This window comes from Podarcis tiliguerta (assembly GCF_965153285.1).
Source record: "Podarcis tiliguerta genome assembly, chromosome: 2".
Classification (NCBI taxonomy): Eukaryota; Metazoa; Chordata; class Lepidosauria; order Squamata; family Lacertidae; genus Podarcis; species Podarcis tiliguerta.
The window spans coordinates 67,528,256-67,551,220 of record NC_139535.1 but is presented as its reverse complement, the minus strand read 5'-3'; the positions used below and the strand labels follow the sequence as shown (position 1 = coordinate 67,551,220).

Below are 22,965 nucleotides of genomic sequence, written 5' to 3'. Positions count from 1 at the left end.
TGGTGCTGTGGGTTAAACCACAGAGCCTAGGACTTGCCAATCAGAAGGTCGGCAGTTCAAATCCCCGCAACGGGGTGAGCTCCCGTTGCTCCGTCCCTGCTCCTGCCAACCTAGCAGTTCAAAAGCACGTCAAAGTGCAAGTAGATAAATAGGTACCACTCCAGTGGGAAGGTAAACGGCGTTTCCGTGCGCTGCTCTGGTTCGCCAGAAGCGGCTTAGTCATGCTGGCCACATGACCCGGAAGCTGTACGCTGGCTCCCTCGGCCAATAAAGCGAGATGAGTGCCGCAACCCCAGAGTCGGTCATGACTGGACCTAATGGTCAGGGTTCCCTTTACCTTTTTACTTGTTGTGTTGTGGCTTTGTGGTCAATATACTGCCATATTTTGCTAAATTTTAAATGGCAGGAAAGGACTGTATGCTGGAATACCACCCCAATTTTTGGCATGTGAAATTACACAGCAAATCCCCTCCATTTTCCTGGTTAACAGGGTTGAAGAAAGAGAGAGGGGAAGCAAATAACATGGAAATGAGCACTAAACTTCCACTAGTTTTCCAGAAGTGGTTTTTACGTTATGTGAAAGATCACATAACACTTGGAAATTATCAAGGAAGGAAAAATTAGTGAAACCAAAGAAGGTTGATGGAACGCAACCTATATTGTATGTTGTGTTGTAATCTGCCCTGTGCTCATAGGCGCCATCGGGGGGTGGGGGAAACAGGGAGCCAAGGCCTTCCCCAAAAATTTTAAGGAGCGGGCCGGGTTTCCCCAAACTTCTGTGGCAGCTGTGTGCACACACTGCGGGACATGCTTATGTCACGTGCTCAAGATGCGGAGTGTGCACACAACATGTTAGCACGCCCTGTAGCATGTGTGCTTGATGTCAGCATGCCCCACGGTGTGTGCGCACAGTGTGCTTACGTCACGCAACCCTGACCCCCTCAATTGTGGGAGCAAGGCGGCGTGCTTGCCTGTGCTCCAGTCTGGAGGAAGGGTAGAGTATAAAAACTCTGACGCAAACAAATAGCGCTTTGGCATATGGCATGGTGGGGAGAGCTATTTGATATGCCCAAACCCCAGTTCTGTGTGAGAAACTAATCACATGGTTCTTTGGAGCCTGGGCCATGTGGCTTCTCTGCAGGCACTTGCTGTTCTTCAGTGGAATTCACGAAAGGAGTTAGGAAATCCCTTGAAGTGGAATCTTAAGACTTCAGGACTCCATCAATGGCATAATGCAAATACACACAGAGTTCTCAGATGGAAAACTACTGGTGAAGTGAATTAAAAATGTGTTAGACTCCTGGGAAATTCCGTCCCATAATGTGTAAAAGTTAAGGAGGGCTTCTCTCAGAAAATATTGACATTTTACAGAATACCTTTTTGAGGTGGAAATGGCCATTTAACATTTTTTAAATTTTTTTCCTCTGATTTATTGTATTTTAACCCTATTGGATAAATATATTTCCGAAAACGTATGTCAGATTAATTATGTCTTTAATTACCCCCATTAGATGTTTACAAATATTTTTGGGGTGTTTTAAGGAGGCAATTTATATTAAAGCATATGGTTGATTTTTCTTCTGACAATGTAATTATATTTTTCTTTGAAAGATAAAGATTTGTTGACAATCTCTCGTTTCAAGCTTTAAAAAACCAGCAATCCTGAATTACTACTTTTACTCATGTTACCCTTTTCATGTTGTCTCTTGAAATTATACATAGTTAAAGAAATGTGAAGGAGGGTTGGGAAAGATAGGCTATACCACCTTTGGGGCTGCAATCCCATATGCACCTACTTAATTGGGAGTGAACCCCATTGAACTCAATAGGACTTACTTCTTTGTAGACAGGCGTGTGTTGGATTGTAGTGCCAAGCACACAGGACCCCATGGCTTGCGCTTTTCCTTCCATCCAAGATTTTAAGTCAAAGCCTAAAAGATTTGCTTTTCATTCCTAGAACAGCCCTCCCTGTATCTTTGTGTTTTGCCCCAAGAGGAGTTATGAAACCTTGTTTACAGCAAGGAAGCTGGGCACAATTTCTAAATGGGTCTATAGCTGTACATTGCTATCCAATTGTGTGTGTGTGTGTGTGTGTGTGTGTGGCAGTTTCTGGGGTTTCACTTGTAATATTAATGAGCCGTTAGAGAGCAAACAGTGCCTCCTTTGTTCCTATAGAAGATCCAGTCTGGGGAGGGCCGGAGGGTGAAGATTTCATGGGAGAGAAAAATAATAAATCTTTAAATTGAAATTTTCTGGCATGCTGCACTGGTTTGTGCCAGAGCTTTGAAGAAGAAGGCATAATCAGAAGCAGAGTTTCCCCACTCGTGCTAAATAATAAATCAGACACCCAAACAAGAGCCCCACATGGGTTAATGGCCTTATTTTCATGGTGAAATCTGCATGCATGTATCTAAGGCAGAGCCGGGATTGGCTGGCAAGCTCATTGCAGATCCAGGTGGCATATACTGACAGCTCCGGGTCACATGATGGCTATTAGGGCTTGCTTTTCCACTCATCTGGCTGAGCTTGTCAGCGAGGGTTGAACACAGGCATCCTGCAGCTCCAAGGAATGTAGAAAATGAGAGGAGGGGAAAGGAGGGAGGTCGCGAGAGAGGAGGCTGCTTTGTTGTCTTTCTCCCTTCAATCAGTCTGAATTTCTGACAAGCGTGGACCACGGAGGTGCGGAATTGCAGCCGCAGCTGCCAGGAGACCCTGGTCATGAGGCTCAACCCATATCGGTTTCGCCAAAGGAGGAGGATAGATTAAACTGGCATGTACAGTCTGCATTGGCTGCCAAGGGGGCACTTAGCTCGCTGATGAATTAGATTGATCTTCTGTCCTCTGCAGTAATACCCCCGAGGAAACAAAGGAGCTGGAAAAAACAGGCTGTTTTTGCTGTAGTAAAATTCTGGACTGATCAACAGAATGGAAAGTCGGGGTCCCGGTTATGAAACTATAAGGCAGCGTTCATATGTGGATCCTTGGGCAAACGCGCGGATTCTGCTTCGGGGACCTGTTTCTTTTCTTCAAGGGTTTTCCCCTTCTCTCTTTTTGTAATCCTGCCTTTTAAGATTAAGGCTGCCCTCCTCATCCTCGTGTCCCGTCCCCCCCGCCGCCGCCTCTCCTTTTCGTGCTACAGCATGGAACATCTTTTGTTTCAGTTAAATTCAGTCCTCTCGGTCTGTCACCTGACAGTCTTGTGGTTCTGGATGAATGTGGTTCATTTCTATTATTAACCTGGGTTGGCAGCTGGTCCTCCTAACAGGAGTTTATAGAGATTCCGAAAAGTGGAGCTTGCTTAAGGGAGAAAGATGCTTCCCAGGTATGAAATAAATACTATGATCTGGGCATTCTTTTCAGTGGCAGACTTGCTAAATAAATATGTGTATAAATTTGAAGTTGTCCTATTTTATACTGTAGAAATAATTATGCTCTTTGGGAGGGGATAGCTCTGTACTACACCACTATTTTAAAATGAATGTATATAATCTGTTGTTTTTCCTAAGGCATCTTGTGTTGTGTTGTAGTGAAAGATTATGTTCAGGGAAGTTTTTAACGTGTGATATTTTACTGTATTTTTGGTTTCTATGGAAGCCGCCCAGAGTGGCTGGGGAGGCCCAGCCAGATGGGTGGGGTATAAATAATAAATTATTATTATTATTATGAAACGGTGCCTGGAACACTAGTGGTTGTAACCCTGGTGGATTAATCTTGTTTAGGTGGGACTTCCTCCGTAATAAGGATTATTTCCTAAAATAATCAACTGGTGAAAGTTTATCTGCGTAAAGCTCATAGAAATTGGGACAGGTGCTTTTTTGATGGTATCTTTTTTAAAAACAGCTCCGCAACACACACATCTCACCATCTGAATTTCTAAGACCTGTTCTACTCCAAGTTAAACCTGTTTAAATCCTATTAATTTGACTATGAGGCATTGAAGCACATGGTTCACTTTCCCATTTGAAATTAATGAAACTTAAAAAGTACTTAACTTTGGTTGGATAATGCCCCCCCCCCCCGGCAAGTTTTTACATTTAATATTAAAGCAGTAGAATTGTCAGAGCATCAATATATGATTTAATTATACCTATCAAGAGCTGTTATATTGCTTTGAAAAACAGGGAAGAGGAAGACCTGGCTATGGAAAATTTAACCTCAGAGCAAGGGAGAAAAAAGACTTGGATCCCTTAGTAGGGATGCAAAAAACCTGAATAGAGATCTGACTTTGAATCAAATTATCAAAAATAAAATAGGGACTAACAGGTGGGAGATACATATGAAAATAAACTGAAGTTAGTTTCATTTGCAATCAGCCATGTAGAGAACAGCCAGAAGTTAAGGTAGAGGAGTGTCTAGAGGCAGCAAATAAGATCTGGGTTTTATTGCTGTTCTTATTGCAGAATGCATTATTTCTTTCCATGTGGCAGTGAAATAGTATACGCATAGTCCAGGCTTCTTTGACCATAACTTGTGCATCTGTCTTTACAAATTGTTCCTAAGCTAATGGGCAAGTCCAACAGACCAGATTTTACACTTGCACCCTAAAAGGCACAAGTGTAATAAGCTTGTGTAATATTAAACATTAGTTGGAAAAGATGGTACCACATTCGTAACTTTAGATTTATACATGTGGAATGCAAGAGTGGCCTGTATCCCGGCAGAGACAGGAGTTTTGTCCTTCCCCATCATCACCTCTGCCCTACATAAAATAATCAAGCATTTTACAAGCCAATCTGAACTTTGGAATAAGACAAATTCATTTCTAGCCTTTAAAAAAGTCTTCAAGAAGTGAAGCAGGATTCCTAGCAACCAGGTTTTGCCACTGATTTTCATTCTCTTCCCCTAACTCAGTATTTCCCCCACAATTAACCAGACCTTTCTATGGGCGCTAAAGTTAGCCACTGGCTTTGCAACTTTGATCCAGGCCTAGTTCCACCTCAGGAGAAAGGGGACACATGCCCCCTGCGACAGCTCTCTCAGCTTGGGAGTCTTTGTGGTGCTGGAGGGAGTCACATCCTCCTCACTTGGAGGCGAGAAAAGACTGTTGAAAAGCAGTCGGGTCTCGCTAAATTTGGGAGGCTTCCCAGACATCGTGAGACTCCATATAGAAATTATTGTGCTGGCTAATGTTTCCTTCCTAGATGATTGTTACAGAGTAATGACAATCAAGTGGGAGAGGTCTTAACCAGCAGGCACTGTGACTGTAAGAGTTTCAGATGAGGATCAAATGCCACCAGCTGACTTTATTCCAAGTCTGCTTTGGATTCTAACGCTGTATAACAGTCGCCCCAACTTTGTGTTATCTTGGCAAACATGGAACACAAAGCCACATTTGACAAGATAATAGCAATGCAGAAGTAGATTGGAACTTGCAGGGGAAGATTAGTTAGAGGGACAACTGAAGGCTTAACCTTTCTTTGTCCACCGATTCTCCCAGGCAAATAGGAACTATTTTTCCCAGTTCAGAGCCCAGAATATGGGCACACGGTAGCAAACCATATAGGGGCAGGGTACTTAACCTTGGTGAGCAGATTGTGGCCTGCAGGTCCTGATTCTTGCTGCCTCAGCATTTCAACGCAACCAACTACATAGGTCTTACTTATATCTCACTTTCTATAAACCACATTTATATTCCACTGTTCCTCAAATGCTATCAAGGTGGCTGGCATGCACCCCCCTATTTTATCCCCACAATAACCCTGTGAGGTGGGTTAGGCTGAGAGGCAGTGAGTGGCCTAATGTCACCCAGTGATGTACATGGTGAGTGAGGATTTGAACCCTGACCTCCAAGGTCCTAGTCTGACAGCTCTAACCATTGCATCACACGCTGTAGTGGCATTGTCAATGCTGGGTGCTACAAATCCATTAGCAATGCTACAATCCTGTGCACAATTTAAGTCCTTTTGAGAGAAGTTGGATTTAAACAACATAAACCTTTGTTAGTAACTACTGGCTTGCTGTTATTGATGGTGAGCTTTGTCACTGTTTATTCCTCTCCCCTCCTTCATAGGAGGAAGTGTTCACTCCACAGGTCTCATAATCCACTGTTGGGTTCTAACCGATAATTTAGCAGTCCCTGTGATATTCAACTCTTCCAGATGCTATAGTGTTGTATTATTCCAGGCACAGGCAAACTCAGCCCTCCAGATGTTTTGGGACTACAACTCCCCCATCCCTGACCACTGGTCCTGTTAACTAGGGATGATGGGAGTTGTAGTCCCAAAACATCTGGATGGCCGAGTTTGCCTATGCCTGTATTATTCCCACCTCAACCTCAGTATTGCCATACTTTCAGTCACAAATTCTACAAATGACCATTAACAAATGTGTAATTTCTAATCCTAAACCACCGCCCCCCACATTATATTAACGTGTAAAAATCTACAGTGTTCCTAATTCCAACCCAAAGATCATCCTAACAGTAGCCTAATTAATGCTCGCTGGTTTCCTATGCAGTGTAAATCATTGCACCTACATCAATATAATCCAAATGATAAATACTATAAGCCGAAGTGTAATTTGATCATTGGTTAGCAAGTGGATTGGATGTTTCCCTTGTTAAACAGTACTAGGTGCTTAGATGCATTATGACACTTATACTTTCCATTGAGGCGAACAGCTTTGGTGACTGTTGGAAAGAGTCAGAGGGGCAAGGGTACCAGACAAATGGAGCAGGTTCCTATTCCAGTGTGCTTTTCCCTATCAACATTCCAGAAAGGTGCTAACACGAAAGGCATGCAGAACAGATAAGATGGCATAAACTATAAATATCATTTGCGTAGATGTCCTTTAAAAATAGTTTAAAGTGATTCATCACCTGGCAGTTTTCATAACTTTAGTTAAGATAGGAATAGTGGTTAATAGTGGTTTGATAGTTTTAATTTTTTATTATTTTTATTTTTTGGAACAGCCTTTCCCAACCTCCAGATGTCATAGACTTCAGTTAGAATAATAGAGTCATAGAATTGTGGAGTTGGGAGGGACCCTGAGGGTCATCTAGTCCAACCCCCTGCAATGCAGGAATCTCAACCAAAGTAGCCATGACAGATGGCAATCTAACCTCTGCTTAAAAACCTCCAAGGAAGGAGAGTCCGTAACCTCCCAAGGGAGTCTGTTCCAGCTTGGAACAGCTTTTACTGTCAGAAGGTTCTTCCTGAAGTTTAGTCGGAATCTCATTTCTTTTAACTTGAATCAATTGGTTCAGGTCCTACCCTTCAGAGCAGGAGAAAACAAGCTTGCACCATCTTCCATGTGGCAGCCCTTTAGATATTTGAAGACAGCTATCATATCTCCTCTCAGTCTCCTTTTATCCAGGCTAAACATACCCAACTCCCTCAACTGTTCCTCATAAGGTTTGGTTTCCAGACCCTTGATCATCTTGGTTGCCCTTCTCTGCAAACGTTCCACCTTATCAACATCCTTCTTAAATTGTGCTTAATGTGAAAGTGATATTTATCTTGAAATAAGACTATTGTAAAAGATCATTAACAGTGTGATCTAATGCATGCCTGTTCAGAAGCATGGTTGTATCCTAGACAGATTTAGTCATTTATTTTTATTGAATAAATTTCTATCCCACTCCTCCTCCTCCTCCTAAAGGAGTCCATGGCGGCAAAAAAGTGATAAAAAATAAAAGAAAATCTAAAACACCTTTAAAACAGTTCCATTATAGATGCAGACTCAGAAAGAGCTTAACTTAAAAGGCTTGTTGAAAGAAAAAGTCTTTGGTAGGTGCAGAAAAGACAACAGAGACAGCTGCCTAATATTCAAGGGATGTCAAAGTCAACGTCACAAAGCTAAAGGCTTGATTCCTAAATTAGGCAGGATGGAACTCCTGATAAAAGACCCTCACCTTCAGAGTGCAGTGATTGGATATGTCAGCTCCCCATTAGGGAGGGGCTGCTTTGCGAGCGGGAACCGGGTCTCCATAGTGACCCTGGAGTGGGCAGAAGTAAGCCGCCCACGTCAGCAGGGTCCCCGGCCCAGGAGGCCCTGTTTCGTGATGATGCCGTTCACCTTTCTGGCATGGGCAATGATTATTGGCTGGCCGATATCGAGGAGGGCATTAAGTGTTGGTTGCAGGTGTGAGGGTGTTGGCGGCGAGCCTTTGGCTCGATTGGCAGTTAGGCATTGGGTAAGCCTTTATGGGAGGGGAGGTTGTTGCCTCCGCCTGCCCTTCCATGGTAAGGGTATCCCGTTAAAGGGATCCGGGGGTGTGGTTCCTGTCCGAAGGCTGGGCATGGGCTAGGGCCAAGACACAGCCCTAACAGTGACCCTGGGGGGGGGGGTCATTTGATGTACATCAGAGAGCTCCCCCCTTCCAGTGACTAACCCTTTAAAGAGACTTCCTGGGGCATGCAGGAGTCAGGTTATAGTCTTGCCTAAGCCAATACCGCTCACTTCTTTAACCAATAAAGTTGTGGCCTTATTTATCCCATTAACTCAATATCCTTGTTTTCGTGGATTTATTCTGGGGAAGCTTGGGGTCTGGGTCCTTGCCACGCAAATAAGGGGTGAGACGATCTTTCAGCTATCCTGGCCCCAAGCTGCATAGGGCTTTATTTACCAAAACCAGCACCCTAAACTTAGCTCAGCAGCTAATTGGCAGCCATTCCTGATTTCTTTATGGAGCCTGTACGACCAATCAACCACTTCATTTGTAATACTGAACAGTCAAAGATCAAGGTCACATCTGGTCCTCAGCTGATTGTGGAAGATGCTTAGGCATGAACAGGATGTTTCCCCACAGCTATTTAAAATGCATGGTGTACAGTGTCCTGAACACAACTTAAGTCATTCCAAAATGCCTTACTGCCTGCAACCAAGGGAGAGAAAATCTAGGGCCTTTTGTTTTTATTTACTTCTTCCAATGTAATCCTTTACACTCATTTTCTGGTTATTATCTTACACCTAATTACATACATTCAGCCCCTCCTCTGTTTATTGTACCTCCCGATCACTGTTACGATCTCAGCCTATGGGCAACAACAGTGTGTTGAGGTAGGGCTGGCAAAACACCAACCTATTTGTTAAGCAATTCAAAACCTAGATATTACACATTTGCAAAGTAGACTAAGTACTTCCTACACTAAGTATTTCCTACAAAGCAAACCATCCTTAAGGTACCCAGAAGCATCAGATTCTGGGCAGCCGTAAAGTGTTTTGCCGTATCTCATATCTTGGGTGTTCAAAGTAATAATAAAGTATACCTCCCTCCAGATGTATGAAATAATGTGACAATTTGTATAGGTACTGGATACAGTGATATATTTTCTTGGGTGGATCCATTGTTTTTAGATCCAAACAGTATAAACAGCTCATTAGGAGTCAAAATTCATTGAAGTTCACTCAGAATGTATAATTCATTTTGATTCTCCCCCCCCCCCCCCTGAAAAAACAACAACACTGGTCTAGTCCAATGGCCCATTCAAGCCCTTTTCTTCATCTTACCCATAAAAGAAATCCAAGCCACACAACACAGTAGTAGCAGTTAATAGCCTAGCCATCATGCACAAAATGGTGCCTGATTCTCTACAAGAGCCTCCCCCGACCTGCTGCCCTGCAGGTTTCTTGCACTAGAAGTCCTGTGAACAGCTTTGACAGTGGAACAGACTCCCATGAGAAGTTGTGGATTCTCCTTTCTTAGTTTTTAAGCAGAGGTTGGATGGCCATCTGTCATGTGTGAGCTAGTTGAAATTCCTGCATTGCAGAGGGTTGGACTATACAATTCAGAGTTTCCCAACTTGGGTCTCCAGCTGTTTTTGGACTACATCATCCCTGACCACCGGTCCTGCTAGCTAGGGGTGATGGGAGTTGTAGTCCAAAAACAGCTTAAGACCCACGTTTGGGGAACTCTGGACTAGATGACCCTTGTGATTGCTTCCAACGCCACAATTCTATGATTCATGCAAAATCTTTTTCACACGTCTTATATCTGGAAAAATATATGGTTGGCTCTTGGAAGGATAAATGTGTGGATTCAATGTGCCTGTGTCTTATTGATTGTTGCACTGAATCTGTTCCCTGAGCTCGTCTTCTCCACTTTCTCTCAATCCCAGCTGCCAAGGAATATTTTTTGGAAGACATGTTATGTAACACTGATAATAGTTAGCTGGGTCAATCATGAAATGTAATTTATGAGACACACCAAAGCCTTTCAAGGATAGTTAAAATAGCATGTGCTCAGACGGAGGAGTAAACAGGTTCATTTTACCTTGATCAAATGTTGATGAATGCGGCAGGGTTTTTAATATATATATATTTAGCTCACTCTCCTCTTAGCACGTAATCTGCTCTTGGAGCTTTTTATAAGCAGACTTCCCTAAAGATCTGGAACACTTTCTGCTCTTCCTTGCCAGGCAGCTGTCAAGAGTCAGATGTCAAAATACTACTAAATGGAAACCATGTCTTAAAGAAAGGGGTGGTGGGCTTATTGCAAATTAGGTAAATGAAAGGATTTGTTTGGGGAGGGCTGGTGTAGAGTTGTTGGTTAAATAACAATTGCAAGATGAAAACAATATGGGTTTAAATGCAGAAATGCCACATCTATGCAGGTGACTTTAAGCACTGCATGAAATACCGAGCTAACTTTAAGTACGGATATATAAGAGCGTTTGGGCCACTTTGGATATATCAGGGATTATAGTTTAGGCGAGAATCTAAACATACATTTTATTTGTTTAAAAAGTTTTCCAGGCTTATCTCAGATTTGCTTTCATTTGTTCTCTCTGACAATTTCAGTATTTGAGGCCAATGTTGAGGAGTTGCAGAGTTTGCACCCCCATCATGTAGGCGGCATTGGGACTGCCCCTGTGGCTCCCCTGTAGATGAAAGCCTGGCTCAGCCAAAAGGGTGTTCACAAACACCACTGATCAACTGATGGGCAGTGCCTGCCAAGCCCCTTTCAAAGCACTGCATGAAGAAGGGGTTTCTGAAGACCCCTGCAGGCAAAAAAGGTCACCTGGTATTGTGACGTCAGGTAGCTGACACTCAGCAACCTTGGCCTGTAAGTACAGGAGAGAACCATCTGCTCCAGTGCCCTAAAAGGCTTCCCCACCCCTGGTTTTGTGTTTGATCTGGACCAGGGGCTGGCAAAGCTTTTGTGGCTTGGACTGGTTCATGGTCCTGCAGACACCGCTGTGGGCCGGAGTGCTCATGCACACACACAAGCGCAAACGCTATTTCTGGCGCTCCTTCTGGCGCGGAGGAGGCGCGTGCAGCTTCCCATTGGCTGCAGGAGCTTCCTACAGCCAATGGGAAGCTGGCCAGCGTCACGGAAGGCAGTCCCCGCTCTGCTCTGCACCGGTTTAGCACAGCGCACAGGAGCCGACCAAAGTTTTTTTTTTTTAAGCATCTAATATTCCAGTCCCAGGAAGAGTATTTCCCCCCTCCTTTTTATAGGTGCAGGAGATGATTTCAGTGGCCTTTGTGCTCTTATAAATGTGGTGATAAAATGATATCTCAGATGTCTATGAAACAGGAACTGATTAGCCATGGCAATCCCATGATCATGATGAATTCTTTGTGGGATGGTATAAACTATAAAAATCCAGAGACAAGCCAAAGCCTCCTGTAGCTTTCTTCCCCATAAACATTGCATTGTTCTCATCTGGTATCTCCCTTTCCACTAATAATAGTGGCGTTATACTAGGTGCTTTTTAATGCAAACATTGTAATCATACTCTGCATTGTGTATTGACTAGGATTAGAAGTACCTTTGATTTTTTTTTAAAGAAAATGTTGTAGCAAAGATTAATGTTCCCAGTCGAGTTACACCCATTTATTTATACCACTGTGCAAGTTGGATGAAGAGGTTTCTCTGTTGATATATATTTACACAAATTAAATTTGCATTTTATGTATATTGTTGTTAACCTGTTGTTACCCCTTAATAAAGTCAGTGAAACGTCTTTTAATAAACTCTGTTGTAAAAGCCACAGAGATAAGAAACTCTCTCTCACTTTTCCTCCCTATTAAAGCTGGCCTTTGCCGGAGTTTGATCCAAGTCAGATCCGACTAATTGTGTACCAGGACTGTGAAAGAAGAGGGCGAAATGTTTTATTTGACTCCAGTGCTAAGAGGAGAACTGAAGATGCATCTGTCTCGGTGAGCAATATTCACACTAGTATGAATGCCTTTTCCCCTCACCCCCCCCCCAATGCAATGCAAATTTAATTCATGCAGGCTTCAACAATAAATTATTTGCATCAGTAGTCATGCTTTGAAGAGAGATATTTAAAATGCTATGTTTAAAAAGAGGTTGTGTTTGCAGTGCATTCGTGCTTCAGCTGTTCCTTCTAATTGCTTTACTGTTACAGCAGTCTCCTCTTTTTAACCTAGCCCTTTGTTTTATCATATTTCCTCTCATAGGATCTCTCCTTTTCCTGTAGTTTTAGGAACAGCCTAGATGGTGAAAATGCCTTCTCTATTTATTCCCTTACTCGTCTTCTGGCAAGCCAGAATTTAATAAAGTTTGAAAATAATCCCAGTGAGGGTGAATCAGGTGTACTGTAGAACAACAGAGAAGAACCTGTGATCTTTCAGGTGCTGTTGGACTACAGCTCCCATGATCCCTGACCATTGGCTGGGTGGGGCTGATGGGAGTCCTCTAACATCTGGCAGGGCACAGGTACCCCAGCACTGCTGTATAGACGATTAATAGGACACTTGCATGCTTGAGGGTTATGCATCGACCCAGTTTTCCCATAATGCTTAGCAAAAGTTGCGGCTTAGCACTGGTCCGGGGGAACTTCCAGACTGTGGGCCCAATTTTCCTCACAATGCTGTTTTCCCCAAACCACACCTGCCTGCCTTACCCCTGACATCATATGTGATATCAGGCAGGAGGCAGGGAAAGGTGTGGCCTGCACACTTGGTTCATGGAGCTTGTAGAGATAAAGATCTGGTCTACCAGGCTAAAAAACTTATTGTGCACCTGAGCCTTAACATGAACAAGCAAATATGCAGCCTCCCAAAGAGAAGATTGTGGCTGCTTTGGTCCTGCCACCGCCACACTACTGTGAGCTAAGCCATGGTTTGGCTTAGCATTGCATCTGAACCTTGACCCATTGTTTATCTTGCCCCCAGTCAAATCACAAACTGTAGCTATGGTTTGTTTTGTGGCCTACAACTCCTTGTTTTCCTGAGGAAGATGAACCATGAGCCTGGGTGTGGACATAATGCTAAGCCAAACTAGGGCTTAGCTCACACCAACTCAGCAGCAGCCGGACTGGAGGAAGAGTGAAGCAGGTATGGTCACGTGGGAACCCATACATGTGTTCAAGCTCAGCCATGGTTTGGCTTAGTGTTAAGTGTGAACCGGATTCTGTCTCTCCTCCAATCTTCTCCCCACCCATTATTTGATTACCCCACCTCCCCTGTCTCATCAGCTTGGGAAATATTGAATCTATTACTTGGATGTATTGATCGATCTTTTAAAGAAAGAAAAAACTTTTAAGTGGGGTACTAAAGAAGTGTGGAAATGTACTGTACTATCTCACAAGCATACCTGGAGGAGTGTCTCCACCCCCACCCTTCTGCCCGGACACTGGGGTCCAGTGCCGAGGGCCTTCTGGCAGTTCCCTCGCTGCGAGAAGCCAAGTTACAGGGAACCAGGCAGAGGGACTTCTCAGTAGTGGCACCTGCCCTGTGGAACGCCCTCCCACCAGATGTCAAGGAGAAGAACAACTACCAGACTTTTAGAAGACACCTGAAGGCAGCCCTGTTATGGAAGCTTTTAATGTTTAATGGACTATTGTATTTTAATATTCTGTTGAAAGCCGCCCAGAGTGGCTGGGGAAACTCAGCCAGATGGGCGGGGTAGAAATAATAAATTATTATTATTATTACTGAGGATTACAATGATGGCATCTCTTCACACGCAAGGCCCCGGGCCTTAAAATAAGTGTTAGCCACATACTGAGCCCTTTTACCTGTAAGTAACTGCAGAGTACATTTCCGAAGCAGAGACATTATCTCTTTATAGACAGTGAAGTTGTTACATTTCATCTCTTAGCAAAGTGGCAAATGACTCCTTCACTTGACGGCATACACAAAGTGCTAGCTGCATCCCACGGCACTTTTGCCCTTTGCAAGAAAACACTGTGTGGGACAGACGTTTTCTCACTGTGAAAAGAGCATCTGTTAGCTGCGTTTTAGAATTCAATGCCTTCTGCCTGTTGACCCCCACATGTCTCAGCGTGATTTATAGCTCCTGGCCTTCTCCAGTAGAGTGTCGGCTTTGTTGGCTTAGGAACATGGAAGGTTTGGACTTGAACAAAGCTGTCCACCATAACGGGTGGAGAATCAGCTGATTTTCAGAGCATGTATTTGTGTAGGGTTTGCCCGCCCACAGACACACACGAGAGGGCTATGTCCTCTTCCCCACTCCTGCTGGAGTGAAATTTCTTGCTCAGAGGGACACATGGCCTCAGGAGAAGGCCAGGCAAAAGAAAGTTAGACCTGCAACATATTGCCTGTCAACACTTCTTGATAACAAACAGTTCTGCTGAAAAGAACACTACTGTCGCAGTCAAAGCATGCGCTGTACCTTTTAAATGTTGGCATGTTTCAAAAGGCAGTTCCATATGCGCAGAATGAAAATATCTCTTAAGATCACAAAGATTTACATAGACGTATGATCAAGAACGGCTTCTAATTTCATCTGGAGTGGCTACACCTGACTTTCTAGGGCCTGCGCTGTGAATTGCTTAGACACAGAGTTACAATATCTCTGCCATCCTGGTCAGCCTCCTCCCAAACTGGTGCCCTCAAGATTTTGCTGGACTACAACTCCAAGCATCCCTGAACATTGGCCAGTCTCCAGGTGACTACCTGCTGGTTCATAGAATCATAGAATTGTAGAGTTGGAAGGGACCCTGAAAATCATCTAATCCGACCCCCTGCAATGCAGGAATATGCAACTGTCCCTTACAAGGATCAAACCTGCAGCCTTGGCAATATCAGCACCATACTCTAACCATCTGAGCTATCCAGTCTGGTTGCTGGAATTCCTGTCAAGAATGCTGGACAACGTGAACCTTAGTCTGATCCATCTAGCAAGGCTCTTACAGTCTTAAGCATGAATGGTGTTGTCAGTAGTAGCAGCAGCAAGAGCATCATTCATTTATTCAGTGACATTAGTGAACAGAGTACAATAATCCCTGCCCCCGAAGTGCTTACAAACTAATTTTCAACACAGGAGAGCAGCAGAAGAGAAGGAAAAGTGGAGTTAAATAAGGAAGGAATATGTGATACTTTCAGATACATGTGCAAAGCTTTCACGGAAAAGGTTGGTTTTGGGAAGGAATTTGAAGGAAGAGTGGTGGCACCATTAAGGAGTTTGGGAGGCTAGACAGGATAACTAAACACTCATCAGTTGTGCTTTATTATCAAGAGACCCTGAACAGGTATTTTTGTTTTTTACATTTAAGATACAACATTAGACCACAGAGATTCATGGTTTGGGGGCTTTAACCTTGAAAGATTGAAGTCAGCCCATCCAACATCAAGGCAATGAATTATGCATGTCAGAAACATTCTTAGGCAACCTATCAATCATTAATAAACCATTTATTTATAAACTGCTACTTTAAAAATGAACATTATGAAATTAAAACTCCTGCCTTCTGTTAGATGCATGTATTTTACAGGTCTGGGTAAATCTGGTTTGTATTTGTCTATCTTTGTCTCAGGAAAGTGTTACTGCCTTTTGTTTTGTTTTGCCTTTTTGGCTGTAATTCATAAACAGTTACCAGAAGCAGACTCAAACCCACCTACGTTATCATCCTCCAGGCAAAAGGGGAAAAAAATGAGTTTAGCAGTCCAGACATAAGTAAAAATGAGTTTAAATTTGCCATTTATATTCCTCCTTTCTGTCTGCAAACTCTCAAGGCAGCTTACAAACACAACAGCAAAACAAAAAGCTGTTTTATGTTACTGAACATTTTGATTTCTTGTGTGTGTTTTATGCTTAATCACGAATCAGCGAAAGGTGGGGGGTAAATTGAATAAATGAATAAAATATATCATTAATGAGTGGCCCAAGTCCATATTCGGGGCACAAGTCAGAGGTCATGCCATGGTCTAGGGCAGGGGTGGTCCAGAGGGCATGGTAGGCTGCCAAGCTGTTTTATGTGGCCCTCCAGCCCCCGTCTTCCTCTCTACCTCTTCAGTAGGTTGGAGGTGAGGTTCCCTTCACCCTGGCACTGTGATGCAGAGGAAAATTGCTGTCTCTGCTGTTCAAGGATTGGCTGCCAAAGCCCAGGTGTGGCTTTTGTCCTCCATATTGTCCTCTCTATAGCAAGCCTAACACTGTGATGGGGATGAATGTGGTACGTGTCTGGTGTGTGTGAGTGAGTGAGTGTGTGAGAGAAAGAACCGTGTGGCTGTATTTGTGTGTAGTCTGCATTTGTGACAAGGGTGTGTTGTGTGCTGCATGTGTGATAGGGGGAGCTTATATGCACTATGTGTTTGACAATTGTGGTGTTTGTGTGTGAGAGGGAGTTATTTGCAGCAACTTGGGCCATGACTGTTGCTGGTATGCAGAGGGTTAATCAGCCTTCCGTGCCAAGAACCTTAAGCTGGAGATGTTAATGGAAGAAAGATGGGCCTACAGCAAGGTGATAGGTTACAGCAAGCTTGTAGTAGAAAGTGCCAATGGGCTGACATTTGTTATTGGATAGCAACAGTGGGAATGCTTAGCGGATGCTTAGAGATATTCTAGAAGGGGGACTTGATCCAGATAGTAAGGTTAGGCATGGGAAGGAAGAAAAGGGAGGAGAAAGGTTGTTTTCTGCTGCTCCAGAGAAGCGGACACGGAGCAATGGATCCAAACTACAAGAAAGAAGATTCCACCTAAACATTAGGAAGAACTTCCTGACAGTAAGAGCTGTTTGACAGTGGAATTTGCTGCCAAGGAGTGTGGTGGAGTCTCCTTCTTTGGAGGTCTTTAAGCAGAGGCTTGACAACCATATGTCAGGAGTGCTCTGATGGTGTTTCCTGCTTGGCAGGGGGTTGGACTCGATGGCCCTTGTGGTCTCTTCCAACTCTATGATTCTATGATCTAAAACAGAGGGGAAAACTACTGAGATGTAGTAGAGAAGTGTTGACTTCAAGCTGTCTCTGACAGTAGCCTTTGGATGAGGCAACACTTAACAGAGTTTGAACATGTTGAACACTCTGTAACCCTAAGCACTGAGTCGTAGGCCATAATTTTAAGCAGATTAATCGGATGCTTTGCAGTTATGGTTGTGAACACTGTACACCAAACACTAAATTACTAATAGGATCAGAAATGGGATATGCTGGCTGAGTCCTTTACCTTTAGGCGACCTGCTGAAACCAAGACTGCTAAGGTTTCTGTTTCTGGAGAACAAAGAATAGCCACTGCCATTGACCTCTTTGGCTGCTGAAAGTCCACAAGGACAGGGTCTCGCCATCAAAAAGCATTGCCTCAGAGGAGAGCCTTGAGGTCAAACAGCAGAGCTAAGCAGAGTTAGAGTTCCCAGCTGTGTAGAAATGGAATCGCCAGCAAGCCTCCTTGTGCTGCTGCTTCAATGGGCACGGCAGATGGTGCTAGCAGGACAGTGCCTGCGGGGTTTATTTATGGCACATGCATGCTCTTCTTGGGGACAGGGATTCCAAAGTTCTTTTATGCGCTGCACTTATTCTGTAATCTCTTTTACAATGTTGGAAGCACGACTTGAGCTATGCCGGGAACACAAGTCGACCAGTTCCCTTTGTTGCATAATATCTGGTGGCTTGTTACATCTTGTATTTCATTGACATTCAAATCCAGAGGAAAAAAACCTCACACAGGAGCAGGGACACCTCAGATATTTGACCTAGGTGTCCGGCAGGTTACTCTTCAGCATATGCTGGGTTCTAAAATTGCACGTCTTAAAATTTGTCTGCGTTCTGCATTTTGCAAATGATTTGCTTGCTGGCAGACTGCTGACAGTTGGCATCCAAAAGATTGTGACCATTTGACCTCTTTTTACCACGGGATCCTTAAGTTCATTGCATTCTACTGTAAAGGCCAAAGGTATAATCTTCCATAGTGTTTGAATCAGGAAATGATCACTCTTAAGACATTGTGTTCAGCTGTGGCTTTGAAGAAAGCTGTGTAGGAAGCTTATAAGAGGTTCGTGCATAGACTCGATTAGCTAGCTTGAGGAAAATTTTATATATATATATATATATATGCTTTGTTACTAAGTGTTATTAAGAAAACTTTCAACATCAGCTGAAAGCTGCAGTGTGACTTGCCTGAGAAAGATGTTGTAACCCTGTGGACTCGGTGTGGTTTTATCACATGATGCTGTGCCTAGCCCAAGACGCTGTTGTTTATCAGAGATAAAATGCAATTCTAGTTCACGGGTTTCTAGTGAAGTCATATGATTGCCATTCACATGTTTTCAGCCATTGTCTGCCAAAAAAATTCAAGGCAGTAGCAATTCTAACTCTGCACGAGATCAGCATTGTCTCTTTAATGATCAGCTTCTCATAATGGGAGGTTGTTCTTATGAGAAGAAATGAATTCTTGTGCTGCAGCCATAAGAAAAGAAAAGGGAGTTCTAGCTGGCTTTGCATAGGCTAGGCTGGCTGCCGTAAGATCAGTACTGAGAAACCCTGTGGCTCTCCAGAGGTTTTGGACTACAACTCCCATCAGCCTCAGCTAGCATGGCGAGCAGTCTGTGATGATGGGAGTTGTAGTCCAGCAACAACTGGAAGCGCACAACTGCCACCACATTTGCTTTAGATATTAACTTCTTTACCTGCCAATAGTTCTCTCAATGGGAGAACCTCAGTGAAAACTGCTGGGGCGACGACCAGATGTAAGCTACTGAGTGAGGGGGCCCTTTTCCCTTAAAATATTTCTTTGCAATTGCAGTCCCCATTCTTATAAAAATGTTCTGTTCCGGTGTTTGCAAAATCTATATCACAGGGAGAATTTTAGGTGATGATATGATGAATAGCTGCACCTGTGGGTCTCTGAAAGCAGTCTGATTTCATGGGATTCCCCCTCCCCCCAAAAAAACTTAAATATGGAAGAAAAATGAAACCTTCCCAGGTTTTGCATATTTGTCCCTATTGAAATTCATTTTGTTAATTTGGACCCAGTTCTCCAATCTGTTAAGGTCATTTTGAATCCTGATTCTGCCTTGTGCGGTGTTAACTACCCTTCCCAGTTTGGTGTCATCTGCAGATTTGATGAGCATCTCCTCAAGTTGTTTATAAAGAGGCTGAACAACAATAGGCCCAGGACAGAACTCTGGGGCACTCCACTTGTCCCTTTTTTCCAGGATGTCGAGAAACCATTAGCGAGCACTCTTTGGGTTCGTTCAATCAACCAGCTACAGATCCACCTAGCAGTACAGTGGTGCCTCGCAAGACGAATGCCTCGCAAGACGAAAAACTCGCAGAACGAAAGAGTTTTTCGTTTTCTGAGTTGCTTCGCAAGACGAATTTCCCTATGGGCTTGCTTCGCAAGACGAAAACGTCTTGCACCTTTTTTTTAAAGCCGTCAATGCATTCCTATGGGAAACCGTCAATACACAGTGGTGCTTCGCAAGACGAAAAAATTCACAAGATGAAAAAACTCGCAGAACGAATTAATTTCGTCTTGCGAGGCACCACTGTAACATTGTCTCTGAATCCTCTGAGCCTAATTCCCCATCCCTTATAGAACTCAGGTTGAAGAAAACCAAGTGAGAATCCACAGCCACATGCAGGACAGCAACTATACACACCGAGCAAGTGATTATGCATTTTGGTATCTGTGAGGTAACAAAGGATGAATTAACACAGAATTCTCCCTTAGAATTTAGAGTTCTCTTTTATTTTCCACATTTGAACACCGTTCTTCCTTTGGCACAGCTTCACTCCTATGTTTAAATATATAAACACGGATTCCTGCATTGCAGGAGATTGAACTAGATGGGGTTCCTTTTCACCGCTACAGTTCTGTGATATGATTTATGAAGTGTTGGACATTGGATTTGTGTATTACACATCTATCTCCAAAGCAAAAAGATAAGACTTATTGAAATTATTCCTATTTTGCAAAACGGTTGGCTTAGCTTCTAATCTCCATTCTTTCACTAATGCTAAAATGCTTGTGTTCATCTCGCTAGTTTTCTTTTTCTATGCTCCGGATGCAGGTGAGCTGTACTCTCAGAACGCTGTTTTGAGGATTACTAAACACAATGTAACAAATACAACTTTTACCCCACCAGAAACTCTGCAGCGATGCTCAGGTGAAAGTCGTTGGGAAATGTTGCCAGCTCAAACCTGGAGGGGACAGCTCTTCCTCTTTGGATAGTTCAATTAATTCGTCGTCTTCCTCTTCCGAAGCAAAAGAACAATGTCCAAAATTTCAGGTGAGAGGTCCCCCTTTGAACTGTATCATGCTGGCATTGTGACTTGTATTGCATGTTTAAAAAGATTGCCTTATTAGGAAATGGCTTGGGCTCCTGGTGGAGGGAGTGAGCTCGGAAGCTATTCTTTGGTGGTTGTCCAACAAAACAGATGGCTGTTGTCATGTAGGACTGCAAAAGGAAACTATCAGAATATCAGCAGGATGAATGTTCCTACAAGTGGCTTATTTGACAGTCATTCATAAAGAACAATGGCCAATGAGCCACTAAGAAACCTGGGGCAAGGATGTACCAAACAAACGTCATAGTATAGATCAGTCCCTTCCTCTCCTTGTCCTCCAACAAAGATGAAACAATTTAACCAGGAAACAGCTGAAAATGCAGTTCCCCATTCTAACAAAGGCCCAGGGGATGGATTTACATATGTGGCCAGCCACCCCACAATAAGTTGGCCCATTTCTAATTTTTCTTCCAGAAATGTGCTGCATGGATTAAGTTTTCATACAGGCTAGTGACAAAAATCCTCCACTTACTTTCAGATGTTTGTGATTAACGCTGAAATTTTTGCTTTCTCGTGAGTTGTGAAAATATTGTTCACTCAAGATTTCCATCCAAAATATTAATAATACAGGTTTTCTTGGAGTCAGAATCAGAATGGGACCAGGAATCCCTCTCAACTTAGTTTTTGCCGGTCTGCTTCAAATCCCTGCGACAGGGTGAGCTCCCGTTGCTCTGTCCCAGCTTCTGCCAACCTAGCAGTTCAAAAGCAGGCCAGTGCAAGTAGATAATTAGGTACCACTGCAGTGGAAAGGTATATGGCATTTCCGTGTGCTCTGGTTTCCGTCATGTTGTGCCAGAAGCAGTTTAGTCATGCTGGCCACCAGACCCGGAAAGCTGTCTGTGGACAAACGCCAGAGCCCTCGGCCTGAAGCAAGATGAGCGCCGCAACCTCATAGTCGCCTTTGACTGGACTTAACCGTCCAGGGGTCCTTTACCTCTACCATCCTAAAGTGCTTCCTTTAACTATTTTGTAAAGCCTTATTCTGTAGGGCTTTTTTTTTTTAATGTCTTGAAAAGCAATTTTAAAACATTCAACTGCAAATTTTTGCTTGCTGGCAATTTAAAATGCTTATGGCAGTGGCACTCATTGAACTTGAGTTACACTTTATATAAGAGGGGAGGTTTTGGCCACCAGTGTAGCCAGAGTCATCTGACTGGGTATATTTCTGTCATCTCACCTTGCACTGATCACAAGTGTTTTCTGTTAAGCCTTCCTAAAATAGAGCTGAGCCTTTACCCTTTGTACTGAAGTAATTCTCTGTTTTAGAGTGGCTGATCCCAACATAACATATTCTCGGGGACGTCTTTAATGTAATGTAATACTAGGCTGCCAAGCTTTAGTAAGCATACATTAGTTGCTGCATTTCATTGCACAGATGCTCACCCACCCACACACAAGGTCATGCAACTGATTTTTATATTGTGTTATTGCGCCTGAGAAAGAAGTTTATATTTATCTCTCTCCTCATCATGGAAGAGTATTTTGCTGTGGTTTGGACAGGAAGAGACATGGGTTTCTTTGAACAACATTGCTCTTGCGCAATGAGAACTGTGTACTGATGCCCAGAGTTGAGGATGCTAGCTTGTTTATGTTCCATACTGGGAGGTTTCCTCACAAAATCTAGCACAGGTAGCATTATCTGACATCATACTGTGCACGCACTTTTGAACAGGCAGGTCACATGTCCTTAGCATTATAATGCTTTGTGAGAGAGGGAGGAATTAGAATCTGCTTGAAGGTAACATGAATGAAGAAATAAGGGGTGCCTGGTGCAAAGTTGATGATGCTTCCCAAACTGGATGCTCAGTAGCTGCTATGAGCTGCTTCCCACAAATCATATTTCCCCCCTAATCAATAGGATAATTAAGATTTTAAAGTTTGGTATTTGCTTTAGGTTGTGAGGCGACCTGGAACAGAAGTGGGGCCCTCTTCCCTCACCTCTGGTGAGGAACAGAGATTTGGCAAGGCAGTGATGAGACCGGGGAATGCTCCCCCAAATTCATCATCACTTTGCTCACCCCATCCCAGCAAGCACTGCCACAGTGCCCCCCACCTCCTACGCACACTGCTCATGCCTGGAGAATAAAAACTACATTGTGAAGAATTTCAGCATTGTAGAAATGTCACATGAATGTTACATGCCAATATCCTATTATAAACAACAGACATTTTAAAATAAGATAATACATTTGACTCAAGGAATTATTTTGTTCTCAAATTGTTATTGCCTAGAGTTGGATCTCGTTGCTGTATAGTAATCATTTGAGTTTTTCCATTGTGGCTATTTTTCTTGTACCTGGTTGTGTACAAGATTTTGGTCATCTTTGACTGCTGTTTTGTGTTGGGGGAGGGAATTCCATGCATAGCAGCTGAAAAGCGGAGGGGGGGGGGTTGAATGAAGCCCCGTCTTCCACATACCTTACACCAGGGGTCAGCAAACTTTTTCAGCAGGGGGCCGGTCGACTGTCCCTCAGACCTTGTGGGAAGGCAGGACTATATATATTTTGGGGGGGGGGGGAATGAACA

The 22,965-nt window shown here is 43.4% G+C and overlaps 1 protein-coding gene across 7 annotated transcripts in view; it reads left to right on the top strand.

Annotated features, from left to right (window-relative positions):
• The window catches only part of FNIP1 (folliculin interacting protein 1), an 87,523-nt gene that overhangs the window by 27,174 nt on the left and 37,384 nt on the right, over positions 1-22,965 (top strand). For 4 of the 7 annotated variants that reach the window (XR_014508394.1, XR_014508395.1, XM_083428708.1 and 1 more), the window contains exons 2-3: positions 11,979-12,105; positions 20,238-20,381. Coding sequence is in view for 4 of the 7 variants with exons in the window: in XM_083428708.1 (XP_083284834.1) it covers positions 11,979-12,105; positions 20,238-20,381 (271 nt within the window). In the remaining 3 variants the exon portion in view is untranslated. Of the gene's footprint in view, positions 1-2,515; positions 3,323-11,978; positions 12,106-20,237; positions 20,382-22,965 lie in introns of those variants that run through there. The other 3 variants (XR_014508396.1, XM_083428709.1, XM_083428710.1) reach the window with 3 other exon arrangements.